General features: G+C 37.0%; 1 protein-coding gene across 2 annotated transcripts in view; it reads left to right on the top strand.

The window, feature by feature from the left end:
* The window catches only part of LOC121377610, a 33,266-nt gene extending 26,103 nt beyond the window's left edge, over positions 1-7,163 (top strand). For both annotated transcript variants that reach the window (XM_041505673.1, XM_041505674.1), the window contains exon 5: positions 6,256-7,163. In XM_041505673.1, coding sequence (XP_041361607.1) covers positions 6,256-6,469 — 214 coding nt within the window. In that variant the 3' untranslated portion in view covers positions 6,470-7,163. The remainder of the gene's footprint in view (positions 1-6,255) is intronic.
* The last annotated feature ends 5,387 nt before the right edge of the window (positions 7,164-12,550 follow it).

Raw genomic sequence — 12,550 nt, 5'->3', positions numbered from 1 at the left:
ACTCAACACATTTTATTTACGGTTATATGGCGTCAGACATATGGTTAAGGACCACACAGATTTTTGAGAGGAAACCCGCTGTCGCCACTACATGGGCTACTCTTCCGATTGGCAGCAAGGGATCTTTTATTTGCGCTTCCCACAGGCAGGATAGCACAAACCATGGCCTTTGTTGAACCAGTTATGGATCACTGGTCGGTGCAAGTGGTTTACACCTACCCATTGAGCCTTGCGGAGCACTCACTCAGGGTTTGGAGTCGGTATCTGGATTAAAAATCCCATGCCTCGACTGGGATCCGAACCCAGAACCTACCAGCCTGTAGACCAATGGCCTGCCACGACGCCACCGAGGCCGGTACATGTATCTTTAAAGTAATAAAGTTATTACCTACTAGCAATGTAAACAAAGTATGTAAGTTAGGAAAATATTTATACAAAATAATAAGAAGGCGTGAATCTATGGTTACTTAGTTTTAAATAGAGTTCTGTACACATATTATTATATTCTCCTTAACTGTTTTATACCAACACCTTCCATTATGTCTGTAAATGGTTATATTATGTTTTATTACCCATATGGGCTCAAATATACGGGGTAATATGTTTTCGATCTCTGCACAGTGTGTAGATTGCTTCTACAGTCACTGGCTTTAAAAAGACAAGATTTGATTGGCAATTACATACTGCCGGGACTACTTTTTGTTCATTCATGATTCCATTCATCGGTCAAACTATTACTACGAACTTCAAATATTTTTTTACGATACGAACATTTACGGAATTAAAAATCAAAATATATGTACAAATGTTTAAAAATCTTTTTATTTTATTATTTTGACTGATTTTTTTTGGAACTATTCTTTGGTGGATACTGTTGGGTGTGCACCGGTAACGGCGCGTATGAATATATTGTTATGGCTGGTAGAACTTGTTAGTTGTTACAGCAGCGAGAACGTAAATATACTTTTAAAATCGTTAAAGATTGACAATGGGTAATAAAGAGAATAACCAACTCACTAAGAGGAATTACGGATTATCTGTCCCTCGTGAATTAATGCTGTAAAACCCTCGCCAGAGGCTCGGGTTTACAACATTAATTCACTCGGGACAGATAATCCGTAATTCCTCGTAGCTCGTTAGTTATTCTCTAAATAACGTACATAAACGTATGAAACATGCCTATTAAACAAACCTCTTTGATATGCTTGGTAACAACTCAAGTAACTGCTAGTAGTTGGGTGCAGCACTGAGCAAAGGGACTATCCTGAGTTTGTATCCTTTTAACATGTTTTTTTTTCTGGTGTCACCGGTAACAGTGACGTCACAGCTCAAACTCGATCTATTGTTTTCTATATTTTCATTTCGGGCTAATGTTGCATTTCAAACCATTATTATAAGTAAATATTTTTTAAAACGTATCTATGTGTTCATCTATAATGTGTTTGGAGTTCTGAACCGGTAGAACACTAAAACAATATCCTATTCTTTTAATCTTTCTTTTTTAATTTGTGGGTTATATTACTTTATACCAGTGGTTACCCAATATTATATTATGTAATTATTCATGTTTCCCCATATGCCGTTGCCTAACGGCCTGGGTGTAATAAAGTTCAGGACCCATATTCACAAAAAGGTGTAAATTTACGTTTACGACTAGCACTTACGTCTGCCGTAGATTTACGTTTACGTGCAAGAAGCACCTTATTCTCAAAGACGGTCGTAAATGTAAACGTAACTTAGTTGGACGTAAATCCACGATTTAACACTCTCACTGGAGTAATTAATAAAAACACATTAGAAACGATGGCTACCGGGTAAATAACAAATGCGCAAAACGCAATTTTGTTTGTCGTCTGCTAACAATAACATCGCGAACAGTGGGACCATAGCATTTTAGAATTGGTGGGGATCCGCGTTTTGGCACGAACTTTAGGACATTTCTTAAAAAGGAAAAGATAACTCAGGAGAAATTGGCCGAGTCGAAAACATCCGTTCGATCACCAACAAAAATATGTTCAATCCGTGGGCGTTCGCCATCGCAAACTGCTTCATTTATTGGAAATGCTGCTAGTTTCCGTAAATAATAGTAAATAACGGCGATCGTGCTTGATTTATTATATGTACACAACTTACGTGCAGCGTTAGTTGCAACCTGAGGCACTCTTATATTTACGTCCAACTTTACACGTAACTTACGTTTTCGTTGTTTCGTGAATAGCTCTTCAGTCGTAGATTTACGTTTATGTGTAAAACTAGGCTTACGATGTTTTGTGAATATGGATCCTGTTCTGTTCTGTTACCTAAAATTGTAACAGTTGTAGTGTTGCGTTAGAGGGAGGAGTTACATATGTTACATAACTTATTGCTGTGTGTGGATTTGGCTGCCCAGTCAAGCTTACAGACAAGAGATTAAGGTTGTGCGCTGTCCGTCTGCAGTCATTAAAGCTGAGATTCCTTTTGTCCGGTTGCGTTTGCGGCTCCGTTTACGACTCCGTTTGCGGTTGCGTTTACAATACGTTTTGAGTGAATCCATTTAACGGCAAAGTATGCGTTTATACAGCCTTTTGGTGCTTATATACACGAGGGGGGAAATTACACATGGGATTCCCCTAAAATTACCGCACGGCGAAACGGATGAATCGCCCCACGGAGCGATTGAAATAAGCGCATGCAGTTTCGGATAACTAAACGCAAACGGACCGCACTAATGGTATCACTCTCACCTGGAACAAGCTGGCTTGATTAAACCAAACCGCACCGCACCGCAAACGCAACCGGACAAAAGGAATCTTAGCTTAAGACTAACACAAGCAAAGAGTCTGCCACAGTACAACCGATCGTATTCAACACTTTTGATGTATTGTCAAATGATCATAAGTGACAACTCGGACCTTTGATAACTGTAAACTATATGTCTTGTTTTATGTGACACTGAACTAGAGCAGTTCGGCGATTAAAGGGGCATGCTTTGGTTTCTTTTAGCAGCTTGGGGATTAACACATATGTAATTACGTTTTGTCGTTAAATATAATAATATGTTTTAAATATTCATGTAATAAGTAAAGTTTGTTTTATTTAACGACACTACTATAGTACATTGATTAATTAATTGTGGACTATTGAATGTCAAACATTTGGTAAATTTGACACAGTCATCAAAAATAGTTCATATTTGTGAAAATGTAATCATGATTGTAATCATGATTACTGGGCAGTGTAATCGCAATCATAATCGATTACGTTCATTTTCCTTGTAATCGTAATCGTAATCGTAATCATGACATTCTTAAGTAATCGTAATCGTAATCGATTACTTTTGTCATGTAATCGCCCCACGTCTGATTAATATATATACATTATAATGTATTTATGTGTGGAACACGCTGTCAAATGATCGGCAATCCATTTAAGAATTGATCGTTGTGTTTTTGACGTTCATGCGATGATAAACACCAAAACCGGTTTACACACTGTATGAATGGCGTAGCGCGCTATAATTTCCAATTAATTAATATTGCTATTATACAAAACTATATTAAAAAACCCAATCGAACTCTATTCCACAATGACTACAACTGTATCAAATAAGGGAATTCCCTTAGAAAGTTACATTCGGTTTTTTCCGTCAAACCTCCGATTCATTATAATGATTTACATAAGGTTTTATCCATTTTAATTTTCTGAATCAAATGTGGATAAAAAAAGTTATAAAATTTAAAATAACTGAACATCAACTGATAACGCAAACAGGTTTTTTTTTCAAAAACAATAATTAATTAAGAATTGAACGATCTATATACTTAAATCGAAGATTTGTTGTAAGGTGGTTAGAGTATGAATTTTGAAACTAATAACATAAGGGAGAGCGTCAAATTATTTAGAAGATATATCAATTACTATATTAAAATTGCAGTTGTCAAAAGTTGAATTAGTGAAAAGTGACTGATTTGAAAGGGATAAAGTGGTTTCAGTGTAACTGTGTGTGTGGATTTCACAGGAAGTTTTTGATTGTGTGATATTATTCTCGGAAAGAACAGGACGAAGGCGTATGTGTTTTCGCGCGTGTAAGTTGTCGATTTGGTGTTTTTGTCCTATGTGACAGAACTGCGCTCATGTCTCTCTTTTGATTTGTTGAGCATTCTCTGCTATAACTTCTAATAGAAGCTTCGTTTTTGTGGCCTGTCATATACATTATGTGTCTCTGTTCAAAACCGGAGTCGTTTAAAGCCTGAATTGCGGTGTAAAGTAATCTGGCCGGTGGTCTAAAGGTCACCACAGGTGGCTTGCAGACTGTGTGCGGTGTAGGTCTGTGATTGTCGTCTGTCAGTTTGTCACTGTCACTCACAGAGCAGATGATATTGGGATAAAAATAGAAACTATGGAATTCTCGGGGATTCCCTTGTTGATGCAACTGATAAAAAGTAGTTCCGGTAATAACATTCTGTTTTTATTTGTTTACCGAAAAAGTGCCGTTTTCACGTTCATGGAAGAATGAACGTTTTTTTTTTTTTAGATCACGTGATAGCATTTTCACCAATCCAGACGCCTATTACAAAACAGTAATTATAAAATGGAATTATATACACATATTCGTCTGTTTGCTTGTTAACCTATACTAGCTCTGCCAATTACTTTTTGACCGACCGTTCAAAATTGCGCCAAATTTTCTCAATAAAAATTGCGCACCTTTTCTCTTTGGCATATAATTGCTCCATTCAAAATTCCATAGCACCTACCCCCCCCCCCCCCACCCCCTCCCCCCACCCCGCCTGCTACCGACTTGGTCGGGCTGCTGGTGCTCCCTTGCACCTGCCAGTGCAGGCGGTCCCTCCTCTCCCCCCACCTTTCTCCCCCCCCCCCACCATGACAGGCGTGCGCTACAACAGCTTGTTCTGAATGTACACGTAAAACCCTATGACCTGACCTTACATTTGCCTGTTGGTTTTGTTTTGTTTGCGGGTTGTTTTTTCTTTTTTTTCTTTTTGGGGTGGGTGGGAGGTTGTTTTGTTTGCTTGTTTTCTTGTTTGTTTGTTGTTGTAGGGTTGTTGTTTTTGGTGTGGGGGGGTTTTCTTATTTTTTTATTATTGTTAAGATGTTGGCTACTTACAGAGAGGTTTTAATGATCACAAATGCATATTAAATACATTTGTCTGCGTATTTCCTAGTGTTTGTGATCAGTCAAACTTCATTTTATTTCCTAATATATAATAATGTTTTCGTGTTTATTTATCGATGCACTCAAAACATTTTATTTACGGTTATATGGCGTCGGGCATATAATTAAGGACCATACCCTTAATGGACAAACCCGCTGTCGCCACTTCATGGGCTACTCTTTCGAATAGCAGCAAGGGATCTTTTATACGCACCATCCCACAGACAGGGTAGTATATACCACGGCCTTTGATATACCAGTCGTGGTGCATTGGCTGGAACGAGAAATAGCCCAATGGGCTCACCGACGGGAATCGATCCCAGACCGACCGCGCATCGAGCGAGCGCTTTACCACTGGGATACGTCCCGCCCCGGATTGACAGTGACGTCACAATCAGAATAAGCAGTAAGCGTATTTTGTAACGGCCTAATAACAGACTCGTAGTCCATTGATGTTTTGACGTCTTGCGCATGCGCGGATAACTACACTTCCGCCGTATACCGGTATAGCTGTTGCACGTGTGAACGCTCGTCTACTTGGTGATGCCACGACCAGAAGCGGTCAGGCCCTTTATAAGGGCCCCATGGGCAACCTAGGGAGACACCACAGCATCGTAAAGGTCTAAAATTAACTAGCTACTCTCGATTCACTAATATCAAAACCTATATTAGCTCGGCCATTTACCTTTCGACCGACCGTTCAAAATTGCGCCAAATTCCCTCAATCAAAATTGCGTACCCTTTTCTCTTTGGCATTAACTGCTCCATTCAAATTCCATAGCACCACCACCACCCCCACCCGCCTGCTACCGATTTGATCGGGCTGCTGGTGCTCCCTTGCACCTGCCAGTGCAGGCGGTGCCTCATCTCCACTCCCCCCACCTTTCCTGTCATGGACGGAGGAGCTGGCAAATGCCGGCTCTTTTGCCCACGACAGGCGTGCGCTACAACAGCTTGTTCTGAATGTGCACGTAAAAACCCTATGACATGACATGACATAACGCTCGTCATTTCCATCTCAAAGTGTTTTAGCTAAACCAATATAGTTAGTCCAGTTTAACTTTTGTAAGTGTGTACGCAGCTTATGTTTTGTTTTCCAGTACCAGCATTTGGCGCGATATATATGAAAAGTTTGATTGGGATAAAAGCGGCTGGGCCTCAACATCCGATGTGGAGACTGGACTGAAAGAACTCCTTGGCGGGGATATATCGGCCGAATTGAAGAAAAATATTGCAAAAATGGACGAAAACAAAGACGGAAAAATTTACTATTCAAATTTTCTTCGAATGCAGCTTGGCATGGTGAAAGGTTAAACACGGGAGTGTTTCAAAAAGCCGGACGTGTTTTTACCGGTTATCTTTTGACAGGGGGGCTTTTGGGCGTCACTAAAACGCGGTTAGGTCGAAACACAATACTTCTTTGGAATTTTTCTTTGATTGTGCTTTTGTCTGTGTTTTCTCTATCTTTTTCTAATGACACTGATTTCCGTTAATTGTAAATTGTATTAAATATTTCATATAGAGGTATAAAGTATAATGTTATTCAGTGATGCAGTGGAACAAACAACAAATATACTCCACACACAAACACACACATGCACATACACACACGTGCGCATGCCATATATGCATGCATGCACACAAAACTGAAGAAAAACCCCAAACCCAACACCTAACAAATGCTAACATAAAGCATATGTGCCTTATTTGTTACAAAAACATGACAACCATAAAAAGTACTTAAACACTCAACAGAATAATCATAAAACAAACTGTTATCAAAGTGTGCAATGTACTGGTTATATTAACTTGTTTTCCAGTAAATATAAACTGTATCAAACATCATTCTTACAAATTTAACGGAATCATTTATTAAATACCAGTACTTAAAGGGACATACCCTAGTTTTTAAACACTAAGGCATATTTTTACTATTATGGCCGTCTTTTGATAACTGAAATCATACTTTACTTAGATTTTATTGTTTAGATTAACCATTACCGTACATTCGAAGTGTTTTTGGTCATCCTGGTGTTTTTAATATCACAAAATGCATTTGTTATATTTTTTAAAACGCATGTGCGTCTGAGAAATAGCAGTTATGGAGTTAAGTTTTAGTCTATTTTTAGAGAGTATTTCACCATTTCAAAGTCACAGACTCATGTTTCACTCAATTGTAACTTAATCCACACGTGTTACCGGTTTATAGATTAACTAAACATAGTGTTAATTTTAAAGGCGCTAATGTCAAAGTTGCAATGATGGCTGCTCTCTCCAAAAATGTGTTGTTAATTTTTGCTTTGAAACAAAGTTTATACCTTTAGCTATATTGTTATAAAAATTACAACCAAATAATTCCATTTACTAGTATAAACAACATTATTTTAAGGGTGGGTGGCCTGACTCGGGATGGGGGCAGGGGGAAGTACTGCTAAAGCAATACATGTCCCCTGCCTGGCTCAATAGATTTTCTATCGTCTAAGTTTAAGGGACATAACTCTGTCGAAAATGGATAATTCGCAATGGAAGTCAAACTTGATCTGTAATCGTACATATACATAAAGCTATAGACACAATTTTATATCAATCTCAAGGCATTGTGAAAAAAAGGCCGGAAAACTATATCTGGAACAGACGGACAGACAGACGGACCAAAACGAGACACAAACTAAGACACCAAAAATAAATAAATAAAAATAAAAATAAAATAAAATAAAGCAATACACAAAATTTCAGCTTAATATCTCGAGGCATTCTAAACAAAAAGTCCGTAAAACTAGTACAGTATATGTGGGACGGACGGACGGACGGACGGACAGACAGAAAAGTCGGACGGAAACGAAACCTATAGTCCCCCACCCCACCCCACCCCCGGTTAGAATGGCAGGCGACTAAAAGAAAGAAGAAAAATATTAAGTGAATTACAAGACCATAATTATTATGCTATTTTGGGTGGGTTGCTCTTTTTTTAGTATATAATAAATATATACATGTATATCAATACTTAAATTATTTTTCATTATTGTGTTGTGATAATTAATGGAGATGATGATATTGGTGGTGGTGATAATTATTATTAGCATCATCGTAATTATTATTGTTATTATTATAATTATTATTATTATTATTATTATCTCTTTTATTTACCTTTTCGTAAATAAAATTTGTACGAAAGTAATCTTCGTGTTCTTGTAATTAAATCAATGCAATTAAAGTTTGTTTTCTTTAACGACACCACTAGAGCACATTGATTTATTAGTCACAGGCTATTGGATGTTAAAACATTTGCTAACAATTACTGACATAGTCTTAGAGAAGGAACCCTCTACATGTTTCGATTAGTAGAAATGTTTGGTTTATATACACCATCCCACAGACAGGATAGTACATACCACGGCCTTTGATATACCAGTCGTAAAGTCAGTGAAGTCAAAATTAACTTGAGAGTTTTTCTTTGATTGTGCTTGTGTCTGTGTTTTCTCTATCTTTTTCTAATGGCACTGATTTCCGTTAATTATACTTAGTACATTAAATATGTTATATAGAGAGGTATAAAATATAAAGTTATTCATGCATGCATGCACAAAAAAATCTGAAGAAAAAACCCAAACCCAACACCTAACATAAAGCATATGAACCATAAAAAGTACTTAAATATAATCAACAGAATAATCATAAAACAAAATGTTATCAGTGTGCAATGTACTGTTTATATTAACTTGTTTTCCATTGCATATATGTGGGGAAATACAGAACTGTATCAAACATCATCCTTAGAAATTTAACGGAATCATTTATTAAATATAAGTCTCAGATTGGGATCCGAACCCAGTACCTACCAGCCTGTTGTCTATAGCTGAACTGAAATAATTAAATGTTCACTCTCAACAAAGTCTCTTGGGTGCAAGAAATTTTTGTTAAAAGAAAAAAAAAAAATGAAAACAATCTTTCATAACTAATACTGTCATTAAAATCGGTAAACTTACCTCGGCATTGCGTCTTTTCTGGAAAGCAGACCTAGGGCGGCGAATCGGCATCTCTACCGAATTTTCAACAAACATTGTTGGTAAATACAGTCGGGACAGCAGTGCCTTTTAACGAGATTCTTGCATTGCTGTATCCCATCTTAGCCATTTCAACCGGGTCCCGAGCGAAAGCATCCTTTTCGAAATGTGCCGAACACAACCGACTTGTACATTTTGGTGTCCATCCCTTCTCACCTCTCTGACACCGATGGATCCAAATGTTCCTTTTAGAATCACCTTCCGGCGGAAATCTAAAAAAGCTGATTCCTGATCCCTTTCTTGATTGGTTTTGACATCCCCATGCCACACAATAAACCATATTATAAAGGATAATTCCGTAATTTAACTCAGTATTGTTCGAAGAAAGCACGCTTTTGCAATGGCAAACAATAGGCTATTGAATAGCGGTTCACGGTTGGACAGCGTCTCTGACGTCATCACGGAAATTGCCGATCTTTGCCGGTAAAATATGCATATTTCCCAACGATGTCAGAATTACGAATTGTACTGCTTTTAAGTAGTGAAATAATTTTTATATATTTTGTAAATTATTTTTTTAGTTATATTTGGCATCATATATTTACACAATTACAATATTTAGACGCTGTTCACAAATCCTTTAAAGGCGCTAATGTCAAAGTTGCAATGATGGCGGTTCTTTCCAAAAATATTTGTTAAGTTTTGCTTTGAAACAAAGTTTATACCTTTAGCTATATTGTTATAAAAATTACAACCAAATAATTCCATTTACTAGTATAAACAACATTATTTCTGAGAAGGTGCCACACACATTAATTAGTGACGTCATAGTTTTATGCGTACACATTCAAAACACCAAAATTGACCCAGAATGCTTTGCAACTGACAAAAGAAACGAAGATGGTGGCCAGGCTACATTTAGTTACAAATTATTCGGGAAACCCCTCTTGTTGTACAAAGTAAAGTTTGTTTTATTTAACGACACCACTAGAGCACATTGATTTTTTATCTTATCACCGGCTATTGGACGTCAAACATATGGCATTCTGACACTGGTTTTAGAGGAAACCCGCTGTCGCCACATAGGCTACTCTTTAACGACAGGCAGCAAGGGATCTTTTATTTGCGCTTCCCACAGGCAAGATAGCACAAACCATGGCCTTTGTTGAACCAGTTATTGATCACTGGTCGGTGCAAGTGGTTTACACCTACCCATTGAACCTTGCGGAGAACTCACTCAGGGTTTGGAGTCATATCTGGATTAAAAAGCCCATGCCTCGACTGGGATCCGAACCCAGTACCTACCTGTAGACCGATGGCCTAACCACGACGCCACCGAGGCCGTACAGTGCAAGACATAAACATATTTATTTTATAGTTTATTATGGAAAGATTATGCGTGGGTTCGATTACTTTGTAATGATTTATTACAAATAAATGAAACAAATAACAAAATATTGTAGGACCTTTAAAACGGGTTTTTAAAAAGAGCATCCCCATTGTTTGCCATATTATTAAGGGAAATTGTAAAGGGGCGAGAAACATTTGTTTTGTTTTTAAATTGGGGAGAGGACGGTCGAGGATTCGATCCCCGCACCTTCCCTGCACACACGCGCCTGGGTAACACATATTATTTTATTATTAACTGTTAACGTTACACCTAGACTTGATTAGAAACATTATTAGTAAACCAGCATTTATTTCTTGTTAGTTAAAGGCGCAGATCCTTGTTTAAACCCGTAAAAAATGGACACTAAGTTTAGTTAATTTACAAACCTGTAACTCATTTGGATAAAGTTACAACAGAGTGAAAGAAGAGTCTGTGACGTTAAAATAGAAAATATACTTTAAAATAGACTAGAACTCGAATCAATAAACCGCAACTTCTCAGACGCACGTGCGTTTAAAAAAAAAAAAAAAAATGCATTTTTTGGTACTACAAACACCAGGATGACCAGACACATTTCGGTTCCACGGAAATGGATAATCTAAAGAATAAAATATAAGTAATGTTTATTTCAGTGATCATAAACGGTTTTAATAGTGAACAGTATTCTGTAGTGTTTAAAAACTAGGGTCTGTCCTGTTAACATGTTTACCCGTTTATACATGTATACCTTTAAGACAACCTGTAGTCTAACGATATATTCATTCTACTTATGGGAAACCTTGTATATTTTCACAAATTGTACCCCGTTAATTTGTATATGTGTTTATGTTGTAAAATGTTTTCCACAAAACAAACATATTACACATTACGTATAGCTTTGTGACAGCGTTACAAAGCCAACATAAAGAAAGACTCAAACAAATTAAAATAATAAATGAAACAAGCATTATGAGAGTACTGCTAGATAGATAGATAGCTAGTTTAACGTGTTCATATACCACTAGAGTTTCGAGTACGCCCATCCAGAGTCCGACCTCCGATAAGATCGATGGCCTGACTCGGGATGGGGACGGGGGGAAGTACTGCTAAAGCAATACATGTTCCCTGCCTGGCTCAATAGATTTTCTATCACCTAAGTTTAAGGGACATAACTCTGTCAGAAATGGGTAATTCGCAATAGAAGTCAAACTTGATCGGTCATCGTACATGTACATAAAGCTATAGACACAATTTTATATCAATATCTCAAGGAATTGTGAAAAAAAGTCCGGAAAACTATATGTGGAACAGACGGATAAACAGACGGACAGATCAAAAAGAGACACAAATAAGACACCAAAAATAAATAAATAAAAATAAAAATAAAATAAAATAAAGCTATACACAAAATTTCAGCTTAATATCTCGAGGCATTCTAAAACAAAAAGTCCGTAAAACTACTACAGTATATGTGGGACGGACGGACGGACGGATAGACAGAAAAGACAGACGGACGGAAACGAAACCTATAGTCCCCCCCCCCCCCCCCGGTTAGAATGGCAGGCGACTAAAAGAAGGAAGAAAAACATTGTTAAGTGAATTACAAGACCATAATTATTATGCTATTTTGGGTGGGTTGCTTTTTTTTTTAGTATATAATAAATATATACATGTATATCAATACTTAAATTATTTTTCATTATTGTGTTGTGATAATTAATGGAGATGATGATATTGGTGGTGGTGATAATTATTATTAGCATCATCGTAATTATTATTGTTATTATTATAATTATTATTATTATTAATATTATTATCTCTTTTATTTACCTTTTCGTAAATAAAATTTGTACGAAAGTAATCTTCGTGTTCTTGTAATTAAATCAATGCAATTAAAGTTTGTTTTCTTTAACGACACCACTAGAGCACATTGATTTATTAGTCACAGGCTATTGGATGTTAAAACATTTGCTAACAATTACTGACATAGTCTTAGAGAAGAAACCCTCTACATGTTTCGAT

The sequence above is a fragment of the Gigantopelta aegis genome, chromosome 7, assembly GCF_016097555.1.
Source record: "Gigantopelta aegis isolate Gae_Host chromosome 7, Gae_host_genome, whole genome shotgun sequence".
Classification (NCBI taxonomy): domain Eukaryota; kingdom Metazoa; phylum Mollusca; class Gastropoda; order Neomphalida; family Peltospiridae; genus Gigantopelta; species Gigantopelta aegis.
Note: the sequence above shows the minus strand (reverse complement) of the source record. Positions and strands in the feature narration are given on the sequence as shown.